The sequence below is a fragment of the Monomorium pharaonis genome, chromosome 6 (assembly GCF_013373865.1).
Source record: "Monomorium pharaonis isolate MP-MQ-018 chromosome 6, ASM1337386v2, whole genome shotgun sequence".
Lineage (NCBI taxonomy): Eukaryota > Metazoa > Arthropoda > Insecta > Hymenoptera > Formicidae > Monomorium > Monomorium pharaonis.
Window position 1 is genome coordinate 9,892,075 of NC_050472.1, and position 24,712 is coordinate 9,916,786.

At 31.9% G+C, this 24,712-nt stretch overlaps 1 protein-coding gene across 7 annotated transcripts in view; it reads right to left on the reverse strand.

Annotated features, from left to right (window-relative positions):
- Positions 1-14,264, reverse strand: part of LOC105836032 (fasciclin-1) — a 154,451-nt gene extending 140,187 nt beyond the window's left edge. For 3 of the 7 annotated variants that reach the window (XR_004963832.1, XM_036288854.1, XM_036288856.1), the window contains exons 1-3: positions 9,438-11,367; positions 9,213-9,369; positions 983-1,176 (exon numbers count right to left, since the gene is read on the reverse strand). Coding sequence is in view for 6 of the 7 variants with exons in the window: in XM_036288854.1 (XP_036144747.1) it covers positions 983-1,176; positions 9,213-9,366 (348 nt within the window). In the remaining variant the exon portion in view is untranslated. Of the gene's footprint in view, positions 1-982; positions 1,177-3,050; positions 3,167-9,212; positions 9,370-9,437; positions 11,368-14,105 lie in introns of those variants that run through there. The other 4 variants (XM_036288855.1, XM_036288857.1, XM_036288858.1 and 1 more) reach the window with 4 other exon arrangements.
- Positions 14,265-24,712: the final 10,448 nt, after the last annotated feature.

The following is a 24,712-nucleotide window of genomic DNA, read 5'->3' on the forward strand; positions in this document are numbered from 1 at the left end:
ACTTGCGGGTTAAGTGGATGAGAAAATTTTTTTTTATGAGAAATGGATTTTGGATGAGAATATATTACCAAGAAACAAGAAAGAGATTAATCTGCAGTCGAGCTCGTCAAAAGGATTAGTTGCAGCTTTGGCTAATTCCGTGCGATTTTTATCAGATGATGGTACTTTAACTATAGATTAAAAAATTTATCTGACAACCTAAAGTGAGATCCGTCTTCCCTACAAAATCAAAAACTCAAATCAGGCCAAAAGATACGTTGAGAAGAGGGATACGGGATTGACGACAAATTTACGGATATATTTGAAAAAGATTCCGATTTCATAGAGTCCCCCCGCGAAACCTTCAATGAATCCACTTGGTTGCATTTGCGCAAACACACCGCACAATATATTTTCTTGGCTCGACGTTTAATTGAAAGACGAGACAAGGGTTTGCCCGTAATTCTCTCCAATAGCTTAAAATTTGACACGCTGATTATTATAAATCGGACCGTTAACACATCGGGTTTAATTTGCAAGGAGCTGTAAGAGCGATGGACGTTTCATCGGTAACCGAGTTGATAACTTTCGTGAGAAAGTGCAAATGACAGGAGGCGCCATTCGACATTATCGAGGCCCGCAATCTCCATCAGCCTAATAGTCTCGCGGCTCAAGGTGAGCGTCTAAAGCTCATTAAAAGCTCATTAAAAAGCCGCCACCGACAAGCCAGGACGGTTAAAGTGGCTGTTGAAAAAACGGTCAAAAAGTGAAAGGTCAAACGCGAGAGAAATAAAAACGATTGAGATTAACTCGCAATTTACCGATTCCGTCGTGAAACAAGTCTACTTGTACATACTTTTTGTGTAACGGGGGCAGTTATTGCTTTGTAACCTGTACACAGTGAACATAATTTTTTACATAACATAAGTTATGTATATATATTTAAGATTTACTAACGTTTTACAAGTAAAATATGAGTAATGTAACAAAATCAAAATAATACCTGAATCACGGTTTTGCCCTTGACTTTTAACGTTGATTTAACGTTGCTCTGGTTGGAGAGGATCATTGCGTTGTTGATGTATACGTAAGAGCCGTTATGTTTTGCTGGTCTCCAAGTAATCCACAAGGGTTTGTTGTCGTCTTCGGTGAGTATCAAAGTCTCCTCCCCCTCCTTGAGCATCCTAGACTCTTTTGCTGAAAAACATTATTTTGTTAGTATTAAGAGCATTAGAGTATTGTAGTTCCATAGAGATACTTTGGATATTTGAAATGGTGTTTCGAATCTCTTTCTTTTTATGTCGTTGTGCAGATGAATATATTTCAAAAAATCTCCTTGAGTTTGCCCACATAAAAATGAAACCCCCAATAGACGTCCATTAGACGTCTGCCATGGAAGTTTGAACTTCCAGTGGACGTCCATTAGACGTACAATATAAAGCCATTAGAAATCCACAGTTCCGCATTGCGTACGTCTATTAGACCTCCATTAAACGTCGTCAAAGAAGTCTATTAGACGTTGTATGGATTATTGATAGAGGCTTCACGAAACCTCGGTGGATGACTGGCGGATGTTTTGTGGATCATTAGTAGAGGCTTCATGCAGCTTCGATAGATGATTGACGAAATAAAAATTTAAAATAAAAATTTCATTTTTTTTAAATTATTTTTATCAACAATACATACTAAATTTAGGAAAAATTTTTATTAATTAATTAAATTTAAATTATATTATTTTATTTTATTTTATTCTTACTTGCCGCTGGTGGGTTTTGAACCCGGGACCTTAGGATTACGAACCTCGTACTCTATCTGCTACGCCAATTTGACTCACCGATATGGGTATTTGTTATTATTTACATATACCTATATGTTATAAACTGACGCAATTATATTATTTTTTATAAAAGCAATTAAATTTTGCGAAACATTAGAAATAAATAGCATTAATTTATTTACTTATTAGTTTCATATTGTTAAATTTATCTTTTTCCATAACCTTAATAGTTTGATGAAAATTGCGATCTATTTTTAGCATTAATACTTTGAAGCGTTCAAATGGTTAATTAGATGGTTTTTATTATTCTGTTTTTGTTCAGTACACGATGAATTTAGATTTTGTGCATTTTTTTGCACAGTAATTGTAGGCAAACCGTTATTTTTGAAAACATTATCTTTATGATAATTTTTAAATAATATCAAATAGATTTCTCATTCAAGATATTATAATGTTATCTAATTTATGAGTCAACTACAACGCGCATGAACGGCTCAAAAATCGGACAGCATTGTGATATCTTTTATGAGACATCAAGCTGATATCATTTAGCTGATGTCATAAGGATAACATTTTCAAGAAACTTAAATGAGACTCTTCAATCAGATATCTCAAAGACCTCTTACCCAGCTAACCATTCGCTGCCAAATTGTCAGCAGACTGCTAAAAATTTCATGCAAAATCAGGCTGCCAAAACCATGGCCTACTGTGTCCTCGAGTGCGCCCCAATTGCAAGCAAAAATTGTTATCAAATCATGATATCAAATTGGGTGCAACACCAGAGCAGACCTGTCACTAACAATACAATGACAAATTCACGCAGCAAATTGAGAACAGATGTTGCAACGTAAACTCACAGCAGATTTGCGCCAAATATGCAACAGATCTGTATTCATAAATGATGACAGATTGGCGACAGATTTATCGAATCTTTTCATTTCTTCTTTCATCACAGTTATAATTTTATTTAAGAATCGATGTAAGCAATCTCCTGGGAAGATTTATTAATTCAGGAGTAGGAACAGATTAAATAATTTACTCAACCCTCTCCTTAGCATCTAATATTTCCTATAGAGGGGCCTCAATTAACCTATCTATTTTCTCTCTTTATATTGCAAGTATATCATCTATTCTAGGTGCAATTAATTTCATTAAATTAATTTCTTTGTAGTTAAATCTCACTCCAAAAAAATAAAAATACTACCAGTTCTGTATCATAAAAGTATAATGTGGCGGTCCTCCGCCACATCGGACTCCTCCGCAGGCGCAGCGAAAAAAGATAATTTTTGCTTACCTTAGTCGCGCTGGCTTGTGCTAGACAAAGCATGCGCTTGTGGTAAGAAGCACGAGGATATGATCGCTTTGCATGCTCAAGTCATTATATTTCGTCGGTATGACAGGTTTCATAACCTGAATATTCATCAACTTAAACGATTAATATTTCATTTCCCAAAGCAGAGCGACGCTTTTTTCTGCCAGATTCGTTCGTTTGAAGCAAAACTGCGTCGAATAAGCATAATTACATGGATATTTGAGCGCGAGCCTCTAAACTGAATAATTACCCGTTGTAATATCTGTATATCAAAATTTTGATACGCAACGGCAATGATGCATGCTTACAGGGTATCGATCATGTAATTTTTCCCCTAGAGCGGAAACGTGAAAAATGAAAAGTTTCAAGTTACCCAGGTAGCAAGGTGTCGTCTAATTGACGGCATTTTTTGATCATTTTATGACAAACCAGACGTCATAATGTCGAGATAAAATAACGTCTAAATGTCGTAAAACTGACGTACATTTGTCTCATCTTAACGACGTCATATATTGACGTCAAAAATACGTCACTATTTTCATAGAGTGAGTCCCAGATGCGCACAGTAATAAACGGACACAGCAAGCTGAGTGAAACGGACACAGTAACAAACGGACACAGACCAAACGGACACAGTAATCAACGGACACAGTAACAAACGGACACAGTAACAAACGGACACAGTAACAAACGGACACAGTAGCAAACGGACACAGTAACAAACGGACACAGTAACAAACGGACACAGTAATAAACGGACACAGTAATAAACGGACACAGTAACAAACGGACACAGACCAAATGCGCACACTGCACATGCGCACAGACCAAATGCATACACGGAAAGTCGCAAACCCATGTGATGCAGTGAATGCTTTGCACGCACACACACACACACACACACACACGGGGGGGGTGCAAAGGGGGCCTTCGGCCCCCCTCCCGCATCCACCCCGTCCAAGTCGCTAACCTATGTGGACTTTACTCTGCTTGCAATGTACATGGATTGCATTTGATCCGTGCGCACGTGCAGTGTGCGCATTTGGTCTGTGTCCGTTTATTACTGTGTCCGTTTATTACTGTGTCCGTTTGTTACTGTGTCCGTTTGTTACTGTGTCCGTTTGTTACTGTGTCCGTTTGTTACTGTGTCCGTTTGTTACTGTGTCCGTTTGTTACTGTGTCCGTTTGTTACTGTGTCCGTTTGGTCTGTGTCCGTTTGTTACTGTGTCCGTTTCACTCAGCCTGCTGTGTCCGTTTATTACTGTGCGCATCTGGGACGCTCCCTTTTCATATTATTGACGTCATTTTCAAGAAACTAGTATCGTACATTTGACGGTATTTTATTGTTATTTTTATGACAAAACATAGGTTTTTAGATTACATTTAATAAAGACGACATTTTAACGTTATTTTTATAACTATCCCAGGTAGTAAAAGCCGTTATTTTGACGTTTTAGAAAATATTTCGGATACATGTCCTAGATATATGCAGTACTTGCATTATAAAACTATCGAAATAACATAATTATAATGTAAAAAAAAAATTTACGTTGTTTCTCAACAAGCATCGTGACCCACCACATCATAATCACATTTGGAATTGCCTAACTTCCGCGGTCACCCATCCAACTCTGAACCGCCGTCGACGTTGCTTGACTTCGAAGATCGTACGCTACCTAGCATTTTGTGATGATCCATGAACACTTGATGCTCATGAATACATATTTGTTATAGATCAGTTCAATAGATGCGAAAAACATGAAATTTGTAATTAACTATTATTTTTATAAATAAATATAAATTTACAGTTTTTTTCTTGATTTTTACATATGCGAAATAACATGTAGAATAACTTATAAAAATATGTTTTTGCTCTGTTCTTTTGATAAAGCTAAATTATACCTCAGACAGAACGCAATATTTATAAAATATTTATAATATTTATTTAAATATTTTATAAATTATTATCCGAATATTTTATAAATATTTTTGTGGTCTCAGATTTGACAAATCATAAAGATTTATCATAAATATTATAAAAATATTTATGAAATATTTATAAATATTTACAAAATATTACTTATACAAATCTTTATTTTTTATTTACCATAAATATTATATAAAATATTTAGTCTATATTTTAATAATATGTTAAATAAAGATTTTTTTCTTCGTATATATAAAATATGTGTAAAATATTTATATATTTTGAAAAAATAAATATTAATAAATATTTATCATAAATATTATGTACTGTCTGGGATGATTCTAAAATATTGATAGTATTAATTATATAAAATATTATATTAATTTTATAATGTTGTTTATTAACCAATCTTTAAATAATGATTAATAGTTATAGGTAGCAAGGTGTCGTCCACTAGACCTCAATAATTCGTTATATGAGGTCAAATCGTCAATTATTACAAAGAATTATAGTTAACATCAGTAATTAGTCACTAATAAAACCTTATTAATACGTCGTAAAATGATCAATTAACTGACGTTATTAATTAGTCAAGAATATGACGTCGGAAATACGTTGTAGAATGGATAAATGACTGACAATCACAGTACTGGCCCAGTACTGTGATTGTCGTTCCCATAGACTTACTAGAATAAACTGCTTATGAAGTGAAAAAACGGTAGTAGGGGTATCCGTCACTGAGAAAAGGATAACCCTGCTCAAGAAAAAAGATAGAACTTGATAGAAAATATTTCTATGATGTTGAATCCGAGATTTGGTTGCGGTTTTTCCTATTACCGATTACATATTTCAGATAGATTGTCAATCATTCTGGGTAATAACAATCCGATATATAGTTTATGACAGTGAATCCCGATTATCAGATTAATTTGTGTATCAGGTTCAATATAGCTATTGCTTGAAGATTGTATCAGTTTCAATTTGAAAATTGTCATATAACTTAAAACCTATTTCTATCATGTTGAATCTGAGGTTTGAATGTGGTTTGTCCCATTTTCTGATTGTCGCATAGACTTTATCATGATCTAGCAAGAAAACATGTTTTATCCAAAGAACATTATCGGATATCACGTTGAATGGAATTTTACTTATATGAGAAATCTCAATCACGTTTTGTTGCTTATCGCATAGACTCTGTCACGTTCTATCCGTAAAGCATGTAAAGACTAGTTAAAAAATATGTAGAGATTAAGATATTAAAAATTGCTTCCTTATAAACGAAGTTATGTACTAAACACATACACACGCGCGCGCGCCTTTTTTACACACATTCAGATCCACGCACAAAAAAAAACAAAGAGAGCTAGTAAATTATTCGGTTTAGCAGCGCTAAGTTTTTGTAGTAAAATATTTATTTGTAATATTTGTACAAATAAGTATTAAAAAAATACATGTTCTATGTTCGTATGAACATCCATTTTCATAGTTTGTGCATTTTCTTCATATCATTACGTTTGTACAGAAAATATATTTTTTGTTCTTTTGGGGAAAAAGATAATTTCATTAAAATTTCATACATTTGTAATTATTAAAATTATTTTGTACAAGAACAGATTTTTGAGGGCGTTTCTTGCGCGCGTATACTTGTCACTTTTTTATACATTTTTTTTAAAGGTAATTTTGTTGTGACTTCACTCATTTTGTAGTGACAGGTATCTCATTTCTTTTTATAATATATACGAAGATTCATAAGACAATTTTGAAGTACATATCATATCAAATTAAAGATTGAGACTGAGAAGAATTAAAATGACAAATCAAATTATATCGGTTTTGGTTTTTTTTCTGATTATATTTTAATTTATTTTCGAAATATGCCTTTATTACATCATGAATTACATTGTAAAAGAAATACAACTGTGACTAATTTGAAGATTAGTATTATTTGAACTTAAAGTAGAAGAGCAGAAAAAGAAAAATAAGTGAACGGGTAAGGAAAGAGAGAGAAAAGGGGGAGAAAAAGAAGAAAATAATATTGTGTAATAATAATAATGCCTATGCATATACGTATGTACATATATGCATATGAACATGTACATACATATATATGCATGTGTATTTTATATCTCTCTCCCTCTTTCTTTTTCTTTGTGTAAGTAATTCTTTCTCCTAAATATTATATAATATAATTAACATCAAAGCTTGGAATTAACAGTATGGCTGACAGAATATGTTTTAAGAACATAATAGAATAAAGTAAACAGTTTATTCTTTTGCAATGTATTGAAATAGGTAAAAAGCATGAAATCTTGTCTGAAACAATTACAACAAAATATACACTATAATGCCACTCAGTTGGCCTGCCGATGACATAGTCATAGGTTGCAATATGGGTAATATGTTTATATGGATGCCCAAGGATCATCTGTATGTCTTAGTCTACACACAGAAAAATAATTATGACTTCCAAGTAAATATTACTTGTTCTAAAAGTAATTGGTTTCTTTTTACATTTGCAAATCTATGGTAAACTTGTTACAAGTATCACATTTACTTAAGACATATTTTAAATTTTAGTCAGTATAATACTTCAAACCAGAATATTCACTCCAAACAAATATTACTATCTAGAGTCCCATGTAATTCTTCAATTAAGTTTTATAATATTCTTGAAACAAGAATAAATTCTTATTTTACAAAAAAATGCTAAAATTTTTTAATACGTATGACAAGTATACCTGAAAATTAATATTAAGAAAATATTCTTGATTGAAAGAAACTGTTACTTGAACGAAATAAAATAAAATAAGTAATTACTTTTCTTGGTTGTAAAATGTTTTTCTGTATGTATTTAGTAACTGTCATGCAGTCTATTCAAGTCTGATATATGTACAAGGCATATAAATTTACCGATAAGGCTCTTACTTAAATTGAAAAACTAAAAAGTATTTAAATAATTTGTTGTTCTCAAACAATTTATTATAATTAATACAATTCTCTTCATACATTTACAAACATCACATTCAAAGAATTTTTTATTTGTAGTTAAATCGTAATTGTATTTTTATAATTATGTTTATTATTCTTTTACAGTTATTGATAATAAACCTATTTTGCCTGTGTTTCACCTAATGCTCTTGGAACATATAATCATGTACCTTGTAATGAGAAACAAAAGGATAACTTTTACAGAAATTGTGAATGTGATCTATGGCCTTTAAATAACCTGCAAAGTTGGCAAGCTTGAAATTTGCATAAAAGCCACGTTTTTATTTCCCATTACAAGCCGGCATACAATTATATGTTCCAAGAGGATTAATTAAAACATGTGCAAAATAGATTTAGTATCAATAACTGTAAAAGAACAATAAATATAATTACAAATGTACAATTGCATTTTAACTATAAATTTAACTGTAAAATATGAATAAATATAATTAAATATAATGCTATATTAATGTAAAAAGAATGAAAGTAAAATATAACATGTTCCATATTTGAGAAATCAACTCGTAAAAGAACAATAAATATAATTATAAATGTACAATTACAATTTAACTACAAATTTAAGTGTAAAATAGCAATAAATAATTAAATATAATACTATATTAAAATAATGCAAAAAGAATGAAAAGTGAAATATAACGTGTCGTTCAATATTTGAGAAGTCGACTGGTAGTCATTTTGTAGTCTTTTGTCTCATGTATGCCTCAATTTACAATAAAATAAGTTAGAGAATCAAAAATATAACTAAACATTTTGAATGTAATGTTTGTAAATGTATGAAGAGAATTGTATAAATTAGAAGAAATTATTTTGGAAACAACAAAGTATTGAAATACTTACTTTTTAGTTTTTGATTTTACTAAGAGTCTTATCAGTATATTTCTATACCTTATCCATATCTGACTCGCATAGAATCCATAGCAGTTATTCAATAGACTAATAAGGAATACAGATAATCCTTGGGGTTCATATAAACATATCTCCGATATTACAGCCTGTGACCACGTCATCGGCTGTATCAACAGATCAGCTAGGTGACTTTATAATCTGTAACTTTGTAATTTTGTTGATTCAGACAAGATTTCCCACTTTTTACCTATTTCAATAATGTAAAAAAGAAATGGTCGTACTATATTTGCATTTAAGAGCCACACACTTGCAATACAGTATTTTTTTTAATAAAATTATAACACTTGTAACTATTCTCTTACCTGGCCTGCCATAAAATAGTGACATACTTGAAAAACTAGAAAGTACACTTTCAGGTAATCCTTTTGACATAAATTGTACTGCCAATTCTCTATGATGGTTCGCTGAATTTAAAAAGGGATGAATTTTGGTAAATTTATCAACAGCAGCATACATAGGCTTAAAAGAAAAAGAGTTTTGATGTAACAGCCAACAATTTTTCGTAGGAAAATTACGTTATTTGATACCTTTAGAGTCCATATATGTATATTCTGTCGAGCACTTTGTAAATTCCAAGCATTTCTCTCCTCACCATTCACTCTTTTCTTGGTAATGGTAATGATTCAGTTTAGGCACTGGTATTCAAATATCGATGTAGTTGTGCTTATTCGACGCGATTTTGCTTCAAACGAACGAATCTAACAAAAAAAGCGTCGCTCTGCTCCGGGAAGCGAGATATTAATCGCTAAAGTTTTTTTTTTTTTGGAGGTTTATTGTGTCTGATCTGATGCAGATATATGACATATCTCTTATCTTTGCAGGGTTATTACCCCGCCTCCCTCTTTTCTTATATTATTCTTCCTATTTTCTTAATAAATTCATATACTATCTAGAGTGTGCTCAGTTCCTCTCTTTTCAACCAATTCCAGACGCTGTCCGGGCTGCTGGCTCCTCCTTTATTCAGTTGTTCGGTTAGGTTCATTTCTATTCTTGCTTCGTCACAGGGTTGCCAGGTTTTAGATACATCAATGCGCCAGTCCTGGCAACCGAATGCGCCACATTGCGCCAGTCCTGGCAACATTTTTGCACCAAAACGTTTGAAAACATTTTAAAAGCATATTACAGGACAGATTTTTAACAATACTCATTTCATGGAACTAAAAAGATTTTAATCGTAAATATTCTATTATTTTGTGTACTTCTATTATGTTATCTAAAAAAACTGAATAAAGTTAATTAGTTAGGTAGTAGTATTACAGTTAAATCGATATTTTTTAATTGACAAGAATGCGAATGTGCGAAGAAAAGAAAACGAGATTTTATTTCTCTATAAAAGTATATTTTAATCATGCATCTTATTCTGTAGCATATTCTATAATTTATTTTGAACTACAAAAGTTTGTAGTTTTGTCAACATTATTATCTTCATTCACAGCCTCTACGATATACATATCTTCTTTATATTGCTCATCTTCAAACGCATTTGTGTTTTTACATAAATACATATGTTTATTATTAAAGTTTTCCAACATTTGCTGTGTGCAAACAAAATTTCTACAACAAAATTGGTTTGCATAACAATGTGACTTAATCATGAGTAGTGCATTTAACATTTCAGTTGCCATTCTGTTTCTCATTTTGTCCTTTGATGCATTCATAACACTAAAGACCCTTTCGACCGCTGCATTTGACATTGGCAAAGTTAGAATTTTCAAAACATATTGTGCTATTGTATTAAAAGCTAAAAAATTTCCAGCATTCTTATGTTGTGCTACAATAGGCCAAAAACTAAAACTACTTTCAAATATATTATTTCCGTATAAAAAATTCCAGTTAACATTAATTAATGAATTGTATTCAACTTCAGCTGTACTCAAATCATTTGCATTAATAAATATATCAATAAAGGGAAGATCACAAAATTTTGGTCTGGTAGTGTTAGAAAGGCAGATTTTTGGGTTTAAAAGTTGCATACCTGTAAATAAATCGTGTTACGAAAAAGCTTGTGCGGTGGCTCTAATTACTGAAAAAGAACTTAGAAAAACTTAAATATAAAAGAACTCTGTATTACAAAATCGTTGCGTCGTCTGGTGGCAGTCGGACCAATTAAAAGTGGCCCCCTGATGATGGCCAGTCCTGTGATGCGATTTCAAGCCCGGGCACGCTCACGCACACATCGCACTCCCCCTATCCGTGAGGCACGCGCGCTCGGCTGCGATCGGCGTGAGCCGTCGCGCACTCGGCTACGTTCGCGGCTGAGTTTGTCCCTTTCTCCTCTGCCTCTTCCCCCATCTAACGTTTTCTGACTTCGAGCTCCGAGGCGATCGCCGGCGTCTAATGCTTTTTCAGAATATGTTTATCGCGCGGGCGCCGCCGGCTCTCGCGATTATTTTATGATCGGCGCATAATTGTAAAAATAAATATGTACAATTTAATCAATATTTCTTTGTTATTCCATGTAAATTGAATTTACAAATAAAATGTTAAATATATCTTATGGTTAATTAAATTAATTATTTAATTATTTAATTAAGTAAAACGTGCAAAGATTTAAAAAACTTTTTTCTTCGGTAATTTTACAAACTTCGATAACTTCTCGGGAAAAAATGTTTCATATAAAAACATATATGAATATATGTACTTATATAAAAGATGTCTATATATCCCGATCAAAAATTTTTCATGTAAAAATATATAAAAATCTGTAGAATTATGTATCAAAAATGTCCATGCAAAATTTTATATTGTATATTTTTATATAATTTTACATAATTTTACATAATTTTATATACTTTTATATAATTCTGATATAATTCTATAAATTTATACATACTTTTACATGAAACATTTTTTATTGAGAAAGAATTATTCATATGTAATTATATATAGTTATGTATAATGATATGTAATCATCTATAATTGTAAATTAGCAATTTTTTTCCCGGCAAAAATTTTTTTATACAAAAGTATGTATAAATCTATAAAATTATATCAAAATTATATAAAATTACATAAAAATATGTAAAATTAAATAAAAATATACAATGTAAAATTTTGCATGGACATTTTTGATACATAATTCTACAGATTTTTACATACTTTTACATGAAAAATTTTTGATCGGGATGTTTATATCAGTTTCCTTTCTTTTGTAAAATTTCTGTTTGATATAAAAAGATAATAGTCATACTGAAAAGATAGAAACTAATTAAAATAATAATTTTTGCATTGCTTCTTTTAAAAAAGCTAAGTATGAAAAATTGTTTATATATAATCATATATATTTCGGAATATATGGACAATTTTTTATACTTAGCTTTCTTAAAAGAAGCAATGCGAAAATTATTTTTTAATTAGTTTCTATCTTTTCAGTATAACTATTATTTTTTTATATCAAACAGAAATTTTAGAAAAGAAAGGAAGCTAATATAAATATATATGGACATATTTTATATATATTTATATGTTTTTATATGAAACATTTTTTCTCGGGTTCACAAAATTAATATTAGGTAAGTTAATATATTTTTTAAACTGAATTAAGTTAAAGTATTTTTTCTTTCATAATTTTTTCTTTTACATAAATAAATTTTTAAAACTTGGGAAAAAATTAACAAGTTTATATATTTCAAAAATATTTAGTTAAAATTAAAAATTAAAATTTATAATTAATAAAGTTAAAAGTCATTAGCTTTTTAACTTTATTATTAATTTTTACTATTTAGTAAAATATTTATAAAATATAACTATTTAACAATTTTCTACATTTTTATAAGAAAAAGGACATTGACAAAAAACTAAAGGAACATGATTTAAAACGTATTTTATTATTATTAAGCGTCGCACAAAAAAGCAAACTAGAAATTATAAAAATTATAATTATTAATGCATGCGCGATTGTCAAGTTTTTTATTTATCATGTTCGAATTGTTCGAGCAAAAGTCTTTTCTTTATTTATTACTTACTTTACCTTAGTGATGCCAGAAATGGGTCTCTGTCACATTTAGTTATGTGTTTATATAAAAAATGTCTATAGAAACACAACACAGCTTTTTTGTACACATTCATTTCATACATATTTTGTCTTATTTTAAAAAATTTAAGAGCTACTACTTTAGAAATAAAATTGATATTTATAAGCCTCGATTCTATCCACGTCTCTGGCAAAGAGTGGATTTCCTATTGCTTATTGTTTGTTATGTCCTATTGCTTATTGTTACTTATTTTTTACGGTGTTAATTGATTCTTTTTTTCGCTTATTTTGTATTGTCTGTTGAATATATTTTATGATCTAATCTAATTATAATTGTTTTGATAATCTAGTTTAAACAAACTATGACTTTCTAATTTAATATAAATATAAATAACGTTTAGCAAAATTAAGTTTAAATTTAACTTGAATTGATTTAACACTTAACTTTCAACTAAGTCAGTTTTTCGTTTATTTCACAACTTTTAATTTAAGAAAATTAATTTTATATGCTATTAGCTTTAACTTGATTTAGTTAAAAAATATATTAACTTATCCAATATTAATTTTGTGAAGTTATCAAAGTTTGTAAAATTACCGAAGAAAAAAGTTTTTTAAATCTTCGCACGTTACTTAATTAAATAATTAAATAATTAATTTAATTAACCATAAGATATATTTAACATTTTATTTGTAAATTTAATTTACATGGAATAACAAAAAAATATTGATTAAATTGTACATATTTATTTTTACAATTATGCGCCGATCATAAAATAATCGCGAGAGCCGGCGGCGCCCGCGCGATAAACATATTCTGAAAAAGCATTAGACGCCGGCGATCGCCTCGGAGCTCGAAGTCAGAAAACGTTAGATGGGGGAAGAGGCAGAGGAGAAAGGGACAAACTCAGCCGCGAACGTAGCCGAGTGCGCGACGGCTCACGCCGATCGCAGCCGAGCGCGCGTGCCTCACGGATAGGGGGAGTGCGATGTGTGCGTGAGCGTGCCCGGGCTTGAAATCGCATCACAGGGCCAGTCTCTGATTACAGAGTCTCTATACGCGACGTCGTCGCGCTGACATCTGCTGGAGCCCTTAGGAGCCATAATTACGCCAAATTTTATTTTTATGGAGCCACAATTGCGCCAAGCGCCAAATTTTAAATTTTGTGCGCCATTTTGACCTATCAAGGAGCCACATTGGCGCAATTGCGCCAGACCTGGCAACCCTGCTTCGTCATAAGTGTGACAGTTGAATATGAGATGGTCCACGTCCTCTCTCTCGTTACCGCACTGACATCTGGTGTCATCAATGTAGCCTTTTCGCGCCAAGCTTGAATTTAGATTATAGTGGTTCGATCTTAACCTATTGTATCCCAGACAGCACCAGATATCGTACGAATATTATACTTTCATACGTAATGTACTGTGATCATACCGAATATACGTAAAACATTCATATAACGTCTCAGTAGAATGTCATTTTGGTATATCCTCAAGATAAACTTAGAATATAGCGACTGAACTTCGCAACTCTTACTGAATGTACTGAGATTATATCTAATATACTCAAAACATCCGTAGAATATCATGTGATATATCTCATGTATATCTCCCAGACAGCACCAGATATCGTACGAATATTATACTCTCATACGTAATGTACTGTGATCATACCGAATATACGTAAAACATTCATATAACGTCTCAATAGAATGTCATTTTGATATATCCTCAAGATAAACTTAGAATATAGCGACTGAACGATCGCAACTCCTACTGAATATACTGAGATTATATCTAATATACTCAAAACATCCGTAAAATATCCTATGATATATCTCATGTATATCTATCACATATTTCCAAAATATCCGCGTAATATCGAAAGTGAATCATGTCAACGCTATCTATGATCTGTAACGTTACGCATTTTCGTCTGCCGTGTGATGCAGACACGTGGTGAAGTGTAGGGTGTGAACGTGCGAACACGAACTCACGGACAACGTGGTTTTCTCAGGAATTACGCCCAGATAACTCTGGTATGTACATAAGATATAATATAGTAACGTAAACTATAATAATATATATATATATTGTATATATACATATATTATTTAGGTTATAACCTACAATTATCTGAGCATAATTTCCCAAAGCACCCCAGCGTATTCAACAGATATTACGCTTCATTTTTTGCGATAGCTTCCTGATCTGCGAAATGATTAATTCCTCTTCTTATTTCTTCTTGCTAATTCTGTATGTTTAATTCCTTGTTCCTTATTCCTCTCATTATGCATGAGCCCATATAATGTGAACATACTGTAGACATATTGTGAATATACTGAAGATATACTTTAGACATACGTATAACATTCTTAAGATATATTCGGTATATTCTCATAAACTGCCAGCGAAATTCTATGGGATAAGGCAACGCGGACATAGTACGTTATGAGTATATACTCGCCATATCACAGACGTATCTCTAATATTATACGAATATTGCAATATACTTTCGCAATATCCTATTATCGTTCTCATAATCTACATGTGCTGTCTGGGCTATCACATATTTCCAAAATATCCGCCTAATATCGAAAGTGAATCATGTCAACGCTGTCTGTGATCTGTAACGTTACGCATTTTCGTCTGCCGTGTGACGCAAATACGTGGTAAAGTGTAGGGTATGAACGTGCGAACACGAACTCACGAACGTGGTTTTCTCAGGAATTACGCCCAGATAATTCTGGTATGCACATAAGATATAATATAGTAACGTAAACTATAATAATATATACATATATATATCATTTAGGTTATAACCTACAATTATCTGAGCATAATTTCCCAAGCGTATTCAACAGATATTACACTTCATTTCTCGCGATAGCTTCCTGATGTGCGAAATGATTAATTCCTCTTCTTCTTTCTTCTTGCTAATTATAATTCTGTATGTTTAATTCCTTGTTCCTTATTCCTCATTATGCATGAGCCCATATAATGCGAACATACTGTAGACATATTGTGAATATACTGAAGATATACTTTAGACATACGTATAACATTCTTGAGATATATTCGGTATATTTTCACAAACTGCCAGCGAAATTCTATGGGATAAGGCAACGCGGACATAGTACATTATGAGTATATACTCGGCATATCACAGACGTATCTCTAATATTATACGAATATTGCAATATACTTTCGCAATATCCTACTATCGTTCTCATAATCTATATGTGCTGTCTGGGATAGTACTACTGCCCTTCTTGGGATGTCTGTTCCTTTGAACCATGGGCTCCTTTCATTGCTTCTGTAGAAGTTTTCAAAGTAGAACTTTCCCTTGAAACTCGCCTGTGCCTCTAGATAAATCGCTAAAGATGACTAATATTCAGGTTATGAAACCTGTCATATCGACGCAATGTAATGACTCGAGCACGCGCAGCGATCATATTCTCACGCTTTTAAGGTGGAAGCATGGTGGAAGAATACCCAGACAGCACATGTAGATTATGAGAACGATAATAGGATATTGCGAAAGTATATTGCAATATTCGTATAATATTAGAGATACGTCTGTGATATGGCGAGTATATACTCATAACGTACTATGTCCGCGTTGCCTTATCCCATAGAATTTCGCTGGCAGTTTATGAGAATATACCGAATATATCTTAAGAATGTTATACGTATGTCTAAAGTATATCTTCAGTATATTCACAATTATATGTCTACAGTATGTTCACATTATATGGGCTCATGCATAGTGAGAGGAATAAGGAACAAGGAATTAAACATACAGAATTAGCGAGAAGAAATAAGAAGAGGAATTAATCATTTCGCACATCAGGAAGCTATCGCGAGAAATGAAGCGTAATATCTGTTGAATACGCTGGAGTGCTTTGGGAAATTATGCTCAGATAATTGTAGGTTATAACCTAAATAATATATGTATATATATATATATATATATATATATATATATATTTATAATAGTTTACGTTACTATATTATATCTTATGTGCATACCAGAATTATCTGGGCGTAATTCCTGAGAAAACCACGTTGTCCGTGAGTTCGTGTTCGCACGTTCACATCCTACACTTCACCACGTGTCTGCATCACACGGCAGACGAAAATGCGTAACGTTACAGATCATAGATATAGCGTTGACATGATTCACTTTCGATATTACGCGGATATTTTGGAAATATGTGATAGATATACATGAGATATATCATAGGATATTTTACGGATGTTTTGAGTATATTAGATATAATCTCAGTATATTCAGTAGGAGTTGCGAAGTTCAGTCGCTATATTCTAAGTTTATCTTGAGGATATATCAAAATGACATTCTACTGAGACGTTATATGAATGTTTTACGTATATTCGGTATGATCACAGTACATTACGTATGAGAGTATAATATTCGTACGATATCTGGTGCTGTCTGGGTACATTCTTCCACCATGGGTGAAAGCACATAAAATTACAGGAGCCATAAAGCAGAATGCAGAAGCCATAGCGCATGCGCTATAGTATTACATTTTGCCATGGACAGATAAAGGGTGTTTACGATAATGGCTATCCGAGTAATTTTCTCTAGGACCGAAATATATGATAAGCACAACCATCTACTATCATCATGATTCGTGACAACTCAATGCTGTCCGGTATAGCCAAATCATCACGAGCAAGTTGCGAGGTTGCGAGTTGCGAGTTCCGTGAGTTTGTAGCAGGTAACCTAAAAAGTACGACATAAATAATTTGATTATTTCAATTAAAAATAATCTGTTTTTAATGTATGATAAGATTATTAACTGTAAAATAGTAATTATATGTAACACAATCATGTATTTTTAAAGTATTGTCTAAAGTAATATCAGAGATTATTTTATTTACAAATATTTATTTTGTCTATCAAGTTTCTATCATAACGGTATTATTTCAAAACCTAATATAATATTTTAATTAAACATTGATTCTCAATAAATGTTATTATTTATTATTAACTAACATATATATTAGAAAAGTCATCTTTTATTAAACCATTTGGCTATACCAGACAGCATTGAGTTGTCACGAATCATGATGATAGTAGATGGTTGTGCTTATCACATATTTCGGTCCTAGAGAAAATTACTCGGATAGCCATTATCGTAAACACCCAAAGTAGAGCACTAGAGATGTAGGTATTCTCATTCGCCATTTTGGGTCCACTTGGCTGACAGCATGAAGGAACTTTATGACTGACAGATAATAGAGAAAATTCGGCGGGTATTCCCGGACACAATATTGGTAAAAAAATTAATATTATACTTGGTGTTGCGTGTATTGTAGTACATTTACATGTTTTTTGTACACTGAAAATATTATTTTAGGTTATATTAACCAAATATTTAATTGGAATTATTTCGCTCAACATTTGGTAGCTATTATCAAATTCTTTTTTTAGTGTAGTATTGGAATCGTCAGAGTTGTCGGCAAGTAAATTGCAATTTCAAGATGCCTTGCTGCGTTGCAGTAAATTGTAGCAACAGGTCCGAAAAAGGTTGGAAATTATTCAAGTTCCCGGTAAGTGATCGGCGAGTAAAGTGGGTGCAAAATATACGACGCGGAAATAATTGGACACCAACTGAGGCTTCGCGTTTGTGTGAAGTACGTTTTTATCTTTTACTGTCTGTCAATGTGAAACCGCAAAATATGTAACTCTGAACATTTTTTCTAGAAACATTTTGAAAATTCACAATTTGAAAGACATCGATCCAATGGTCTGAGAAAGTTGAAACCAAATGCCATCCCAACATTATTTGACGTACCAAATCCGCCACCCATGATCGATCCATCTCCGCGGAAATCACTGTATAAAGTAATTTTATCAGACAAATTGAAAGTAGTATGAAGTAAAAGACAGTAATATACAAAGATTTTCTCTCTCCAGAATCCTGAAAAAAATGCTGCTTTCGCCAATTCGGAAGCAGCGAGGCTTGCCAGACCTGAACAGGAGGTAAATTTTGAGAATTAATCTGCATTAATATTACGAAGAATTTGGTTCATGTTTCGGAAAAAATCATTTGTATTAAAATATTTTAGAAATTGACAAATGCCGAATATAAAAATATGCCGAGAAAAGAGCCTAAGCTTAATCATGTACCAGAACTCATAGATATACCAAAAATTTCAGAGAACGAGGTAATTCAAGAAACCTATTTTACAGAAACACATTTTTTAGACTCTTATTTTATGGAAAACTCATTTGATTAATTTTATTTATTGACAGGTAGACGAGCTATCACAACTGAGGCGTGAAAATGAAAAATTGCTAAAGCAATTGCAAACAGAGCGAGTGGACTTACACGAGTTGGTGGTAGAGAATCAGAAATTACGGGACCAAATAAACGCCATCGAGAAAACAAGGCAATCCTTCTTAAATGACGATCAAATTAAATTTTTGGAGCAAGGTCGAATATTGCACTGGCCCAACGACAGTATTGTAAAAGGTCTGAAATTTAGATTTGCCTTCTCAGTTCACGGTTATGAATATCTCCGAGGCACCGGATATCCATTGCCTTCGTACAGTACTATTATGCGACGAATACAAGACTTTAAAATAGATTTTGGGATTTTTGAGGACGTTTTTCAACTGCTCCGATTTAAAGTAGAAGCCATGGACCCAACAGACAAATTTTGCGTTTTATCGTATGATGAAATGCAAATTAGTAAACAAGAAGATTACGATAAAAATCTTGGTAAATTTGTTGGTCGTGCAACTTTAGGTAACAATCTCGATAATCTTGGTGAAAAAGTGTATGTTGTTGTTATTCGAGGAATCAAAAACCGGTGGAAACAAATAATTGCATGTCATGTAACTTGTAAAGAAGCGATCGACCCACAACTTTTACAAGATTTTATACTGAACTGCATTAGATCCCTAGAATCATGCGGTCTTTATGTTCTAGCACTTTCGTCAGATTTAGACAGTAGAAACAGGAGTTTATGGTCATCTTTGAAAATCCATGCTTCGAGACATGGAATTCGTTGCAATTCTTTCTCTGTTAATGATCACGAAATATTTGCTATGCCAGACCCTTGTCATTTACTGAAAAATTTGAAAGCTGCTATGTACAGGCAAATACTTTATTTACCCCAAACGTATGTCGAACTAGAAACACTTCCAACAAATGTAGTTAATGGGGCTTACGTTAAAACCTTGTGGAAGTATGAAATAATGAATGGACTAGAAAAGCGCTTGCTACATCATCTTCGGCAAGAAGATATTGAGCCTACTAATTTTGACAAAATGAATGTAGGCGCGACCGTTCGCTTCTTTTCCTCAAAAACTTCTAGCGCATTGAAAACTGCAGTTGAAAATGACATATTGCCTCGCGAAGCTCTGACGACTGCTTACTTTATTCTTGTAATTTATGAATGGTTTTCTATCATGGCCTCCAAAGTAAAAAAGACATCAATCACTTCACGAAATTGCGATAAGAAATATATTTTCTTGCACACAATTATTGATATATTTCAAAATACTGTATTCGGAGACGGTTGGAAACCACTTAACTATGGATTTGTTATTGCAACTTTAACATTTTGCGACATCGCGGAGTTTTTAATGAAAAATGGATATGATTTCATCTTAGGACATCGCTTTACTCAAGATGTAACTGAGAATATTTTTTCACAAGTGCGACATAAACAAGGGTCTATGCCTACTGCACTTCAGGCTCTGCGAGCTATCAGACTCAGTATCGCAATTCGTATCCGAAATAAAACGTGCTAGTTATGTGAGTGACTCCGATGAATTTTTGTTAGACTTTTGTCAAGAGAAAAGAAATGTCAAGAGAAAAATGTTATCAGCTTACAATAATAAATCTCTTGAAACTTTAGTTGTAAATGCTACATCTTCACTTGTCGATGAATTCCAAGTGCAAACTTTTTCTCTTAATGATTGCAGTCACATTATGACCAGTTATGATACTAATAATATGTTCTATATAGCTGGTAGTACAACAAACGCTGTTGTTAAGCATATTTGTTCCAAATGTATTGAATTTTTGTCCTCGAAAAATTTGTCTGACATGGACTTCATCAACAAAGCAAAATGTTACAACGGAGCAAATCGAGGTGGTTTGAAAGAACCTTGTTTAGAAACACTTTCTTTAATCTTTAACTGCGAATACTTTTTTACAGCGTACAAGAAATATATTTTAAGGAATGGAAATTCTAGTTTGATCAAATGTTTGATGGATAATATTAATATTGCCTTTCCGGATTGTTGCAATGTCAAAGAAAAAATTGTGAAGCATTTTTTCACCGTTCGTTCTTTCTGTGTTAAAAATTTTTCAGAAAACTGTAGAAAACATAAAATTGTCTTTGGGACTGCGTCTGCCAAGAGAAAAAAGAACTAAGTTATTTCATGCTACATTCGATCAAAAAATTTAATCAAAGTATAATTTTTCCAAAGAAAATTGTGATACTACTTGTAAGATTTTAAAATTACTTTATACAGATCAGTTTTTTTAAATAAAAATACAAAACATTGAAAATAGTTTTTCATTCGTTTATTCTCTACATAATATTATCAAATTGTCTTTCAGGTAAACTGCACATCAGGTTACAAACTTTGTTTCGATTTTACAGTTTTTAATTCGTAATTTCATATCTATTAAAATGTAGAAATTATTTCATATTTACAATTTAAAATTAATGTTATTTGTACAAATTTAAATTCACACAATTCGTTTCAAAAAATTTAGCTTCAATTCACTCGAATTAATAAAATAATAAATCATAATTGAAGTCGCAAACTTTGAATATTGTTTACATACGTTTTCTCGACATTTAAAAGTGAAATAATCAATACTTTACTAAGGAGCAAACTCAGAGTTTATACTCATGTCGCCATGTATCGTGACATCTATCCACCTAGCTGGAACCAAAATGGCGGATAGGAATACTTAGAGATACTATAACAGAGATTCGCCAATGTGCCGTCTTGGGGTAAAACCGGATATCGGATATGACGTTTTCGATGGCGGTTTACTCTGTTTTCTTTTGACAGGTGACAGGTGACAGGTTAGATCGGCTAGGCTTTCTCTGTCAGTTATATCTATCTTTCTCTCTCATACTTCCGGTTATACCCCAAGCGACGGGAGCCAATCAGAAATCGTTAACGCATTGGCGAATCCACTGATCTCATTAAAGTGGATATGGCATAGGACGAAATAAGTGTGACCAATTGAAGCCCAGCTAGCCAGGCCTGTTAAAATCACATATCGTGAAAGCTTTACAGCAAGGATTGTTTCAATTTTGACAACAATTTTATGACAAGTAATTGTCTGTTGCTTTGTTTTCTAAAAGTTTCGAGCAAATTTACGGCAAAAGTTTTCATCACACGATGCTGCAAATAACAGAGAAAGACTTGTACATAAATATTACGTATAGAAATTACAAGATTTGTTTCGACACGATAAAATGCAAAATTTAAGCAAATAACAGAGCAAACCTTGCTACACGACATGACAATAAATTTATGGCAGAAACAGGAAATCTTGTTAAGCACAGAATAACGGCAAATTGATAGCAAGAACAAAATAAAACTTGCCGAGCATACTTTCGCAACAAAATTGCGACAAGGTGTGTCCGTAAACAGCTTAGTTTTTGTTGGCAAGGCTTGTCGCAAATAGTATGACGCACATTTTATGCAAATAACAGGGTTGCATTATCGGGTTTTAAACTTTATTTCTGACTTTACTATCTATCTCGAGATGGCGCATTTCTCGTGAAAAAGATTTACCTACTGGATTAATAAAAGGGGCTCATCGATAACAGAGAACCAAGTACGATTGCACCATTCACATTTGATGTTGGACTAATCAGTCTAATATTTTATTTTTGTCGATCTAAATTTCGACAATATTTGTTCTGTTCTTGCCACAAATTTGCTATTATATTGTGCATAGCAAGGTTTGCCTTGTTTTTGCCACAAATTTGCTATCATGCTATGTACAGCAAGGTTTGCTCTATTCTTGCCACAAATTTGTTATCATATTGTGTACAGCAAGGTTTGCCTTGTTCTTGCTGCAAATTTGTTGTTATGCTTTACTAGCAAATTTTACCCTGTTATTTGCATAAAATATGTGTCATACTATTTACAACAAGCCTTGCCAGCAAAAGCTAAGCTTAATGCGGACACACCTTGTTGTAATTTTGTTGCAAAGGTTTGCTCGAGTTTGCGGCAAACTTCGCGCAAAGTTTGCGTCATTTTGCTAGCTGGGAGGTTGTAGTCTCTGTACACAATATGGCGGTGTATACGAATACGAACACAGTTTACTGTGACGATGATACGAAATTTCACGTGTAATTAATTATCTATAGACGTAGATGTGTAGCAGTTTTATCCAAAATATTACTTTTTTTATAATAAAAATAGTAAAATAGTAAAATAGTGAGATTCCAAAATTAAAAAATGTGTTTATTGTGGAAAAGAAAGTGAAAATAAACAACAAACGTTTCATAGGTGAGTAAGGTTAAGTCTGAAAAGTTTAATAATAATATGTTTAATATATAATGTATCTGGATTCAAATATGTACCTCATAAGTACTATAAGTATTTGTTGAATACACATTTTTATTATGTTGCTTTAAATTACAAATTTAAGTTTTAAGTGATACGTTTGTTTTGAATTCATATATTTTATGTTATAAAATATATTTATAATGTAACATTATTGTCATTATGTTTAAATAGCACGGCATGTGACTTGCAAAGTTTAATGAAGCACGCAAAATAACATTTTTCTATTACTACTTTTCTATTACTATTTTCTAAAAAACGCGATAAAAAAATTATCTTATTTTCTATTTGCTTCTATGCTGTGCATGTATATAGTGCATGCATATACATTTTATTATGTACATTATAATATTTATACTTAAATATTAAATAAATCTATGCTAATCGATGTCTAATAGTTACTTTTTTTACAAGCTGCAAGTATGGATTACTACAACACAATTAAGGACACGAGGACAAAATAAGCTATAACAATACCCTTTAAACTTATTTATAAGTTTAGTAGTAGTAAAATTATTTATTAGTAAAATTATTTAACAAGATGGTCATAAATAAAAATTTACGATTTTTAGACACCTGCAAAATTTTATTTTTTAATCTTTTATTTATCCTCTTATTTAATAAAATATTTATATATTTTGACTCAATTTATACATAAAAATGTTATATATTACCAAATATTTTTTTAAATATTACAAAATATTTGTTATAAAGTCACTTACAAATGTCACTTACAATTATAAAAAAATACATAATATTAAATGTTATATGTATGATATAAAACAATATTATAAAAATTCAAATAAACACATTCCAGATTAATATTTTAGAACATTTCAAATTACTATACATATACATTTTAATATATTTTGTAAATTAATTAATTTTTTAATTCATTTTTACTGGTTACATTATAATCATATTTTATATTTTTACAATATATCTTATTTAACACATATATTTTGTGTTAGTCATTCAAATTTTCCGCCAAAAGCGTGTACGCTGACTACAACTTTAATGGCTTCCGGTATTCTATTGGTCACACTTTTTTACCTCAGATTATTAGGATATGCCATATCCACTTTAATGAGATCAGTGGGCGAATCTCTGTTATAGTATCTCTAGGAATACTCACATATCTAGTGCCTTACCCAAAGTAATACCATAGCGCATGCGCTATGGCTTCTGCATTCTGCCCACGAAGTAAGACTAAGGAGATGTATCTTCTATAGTGTAGAGCGAAA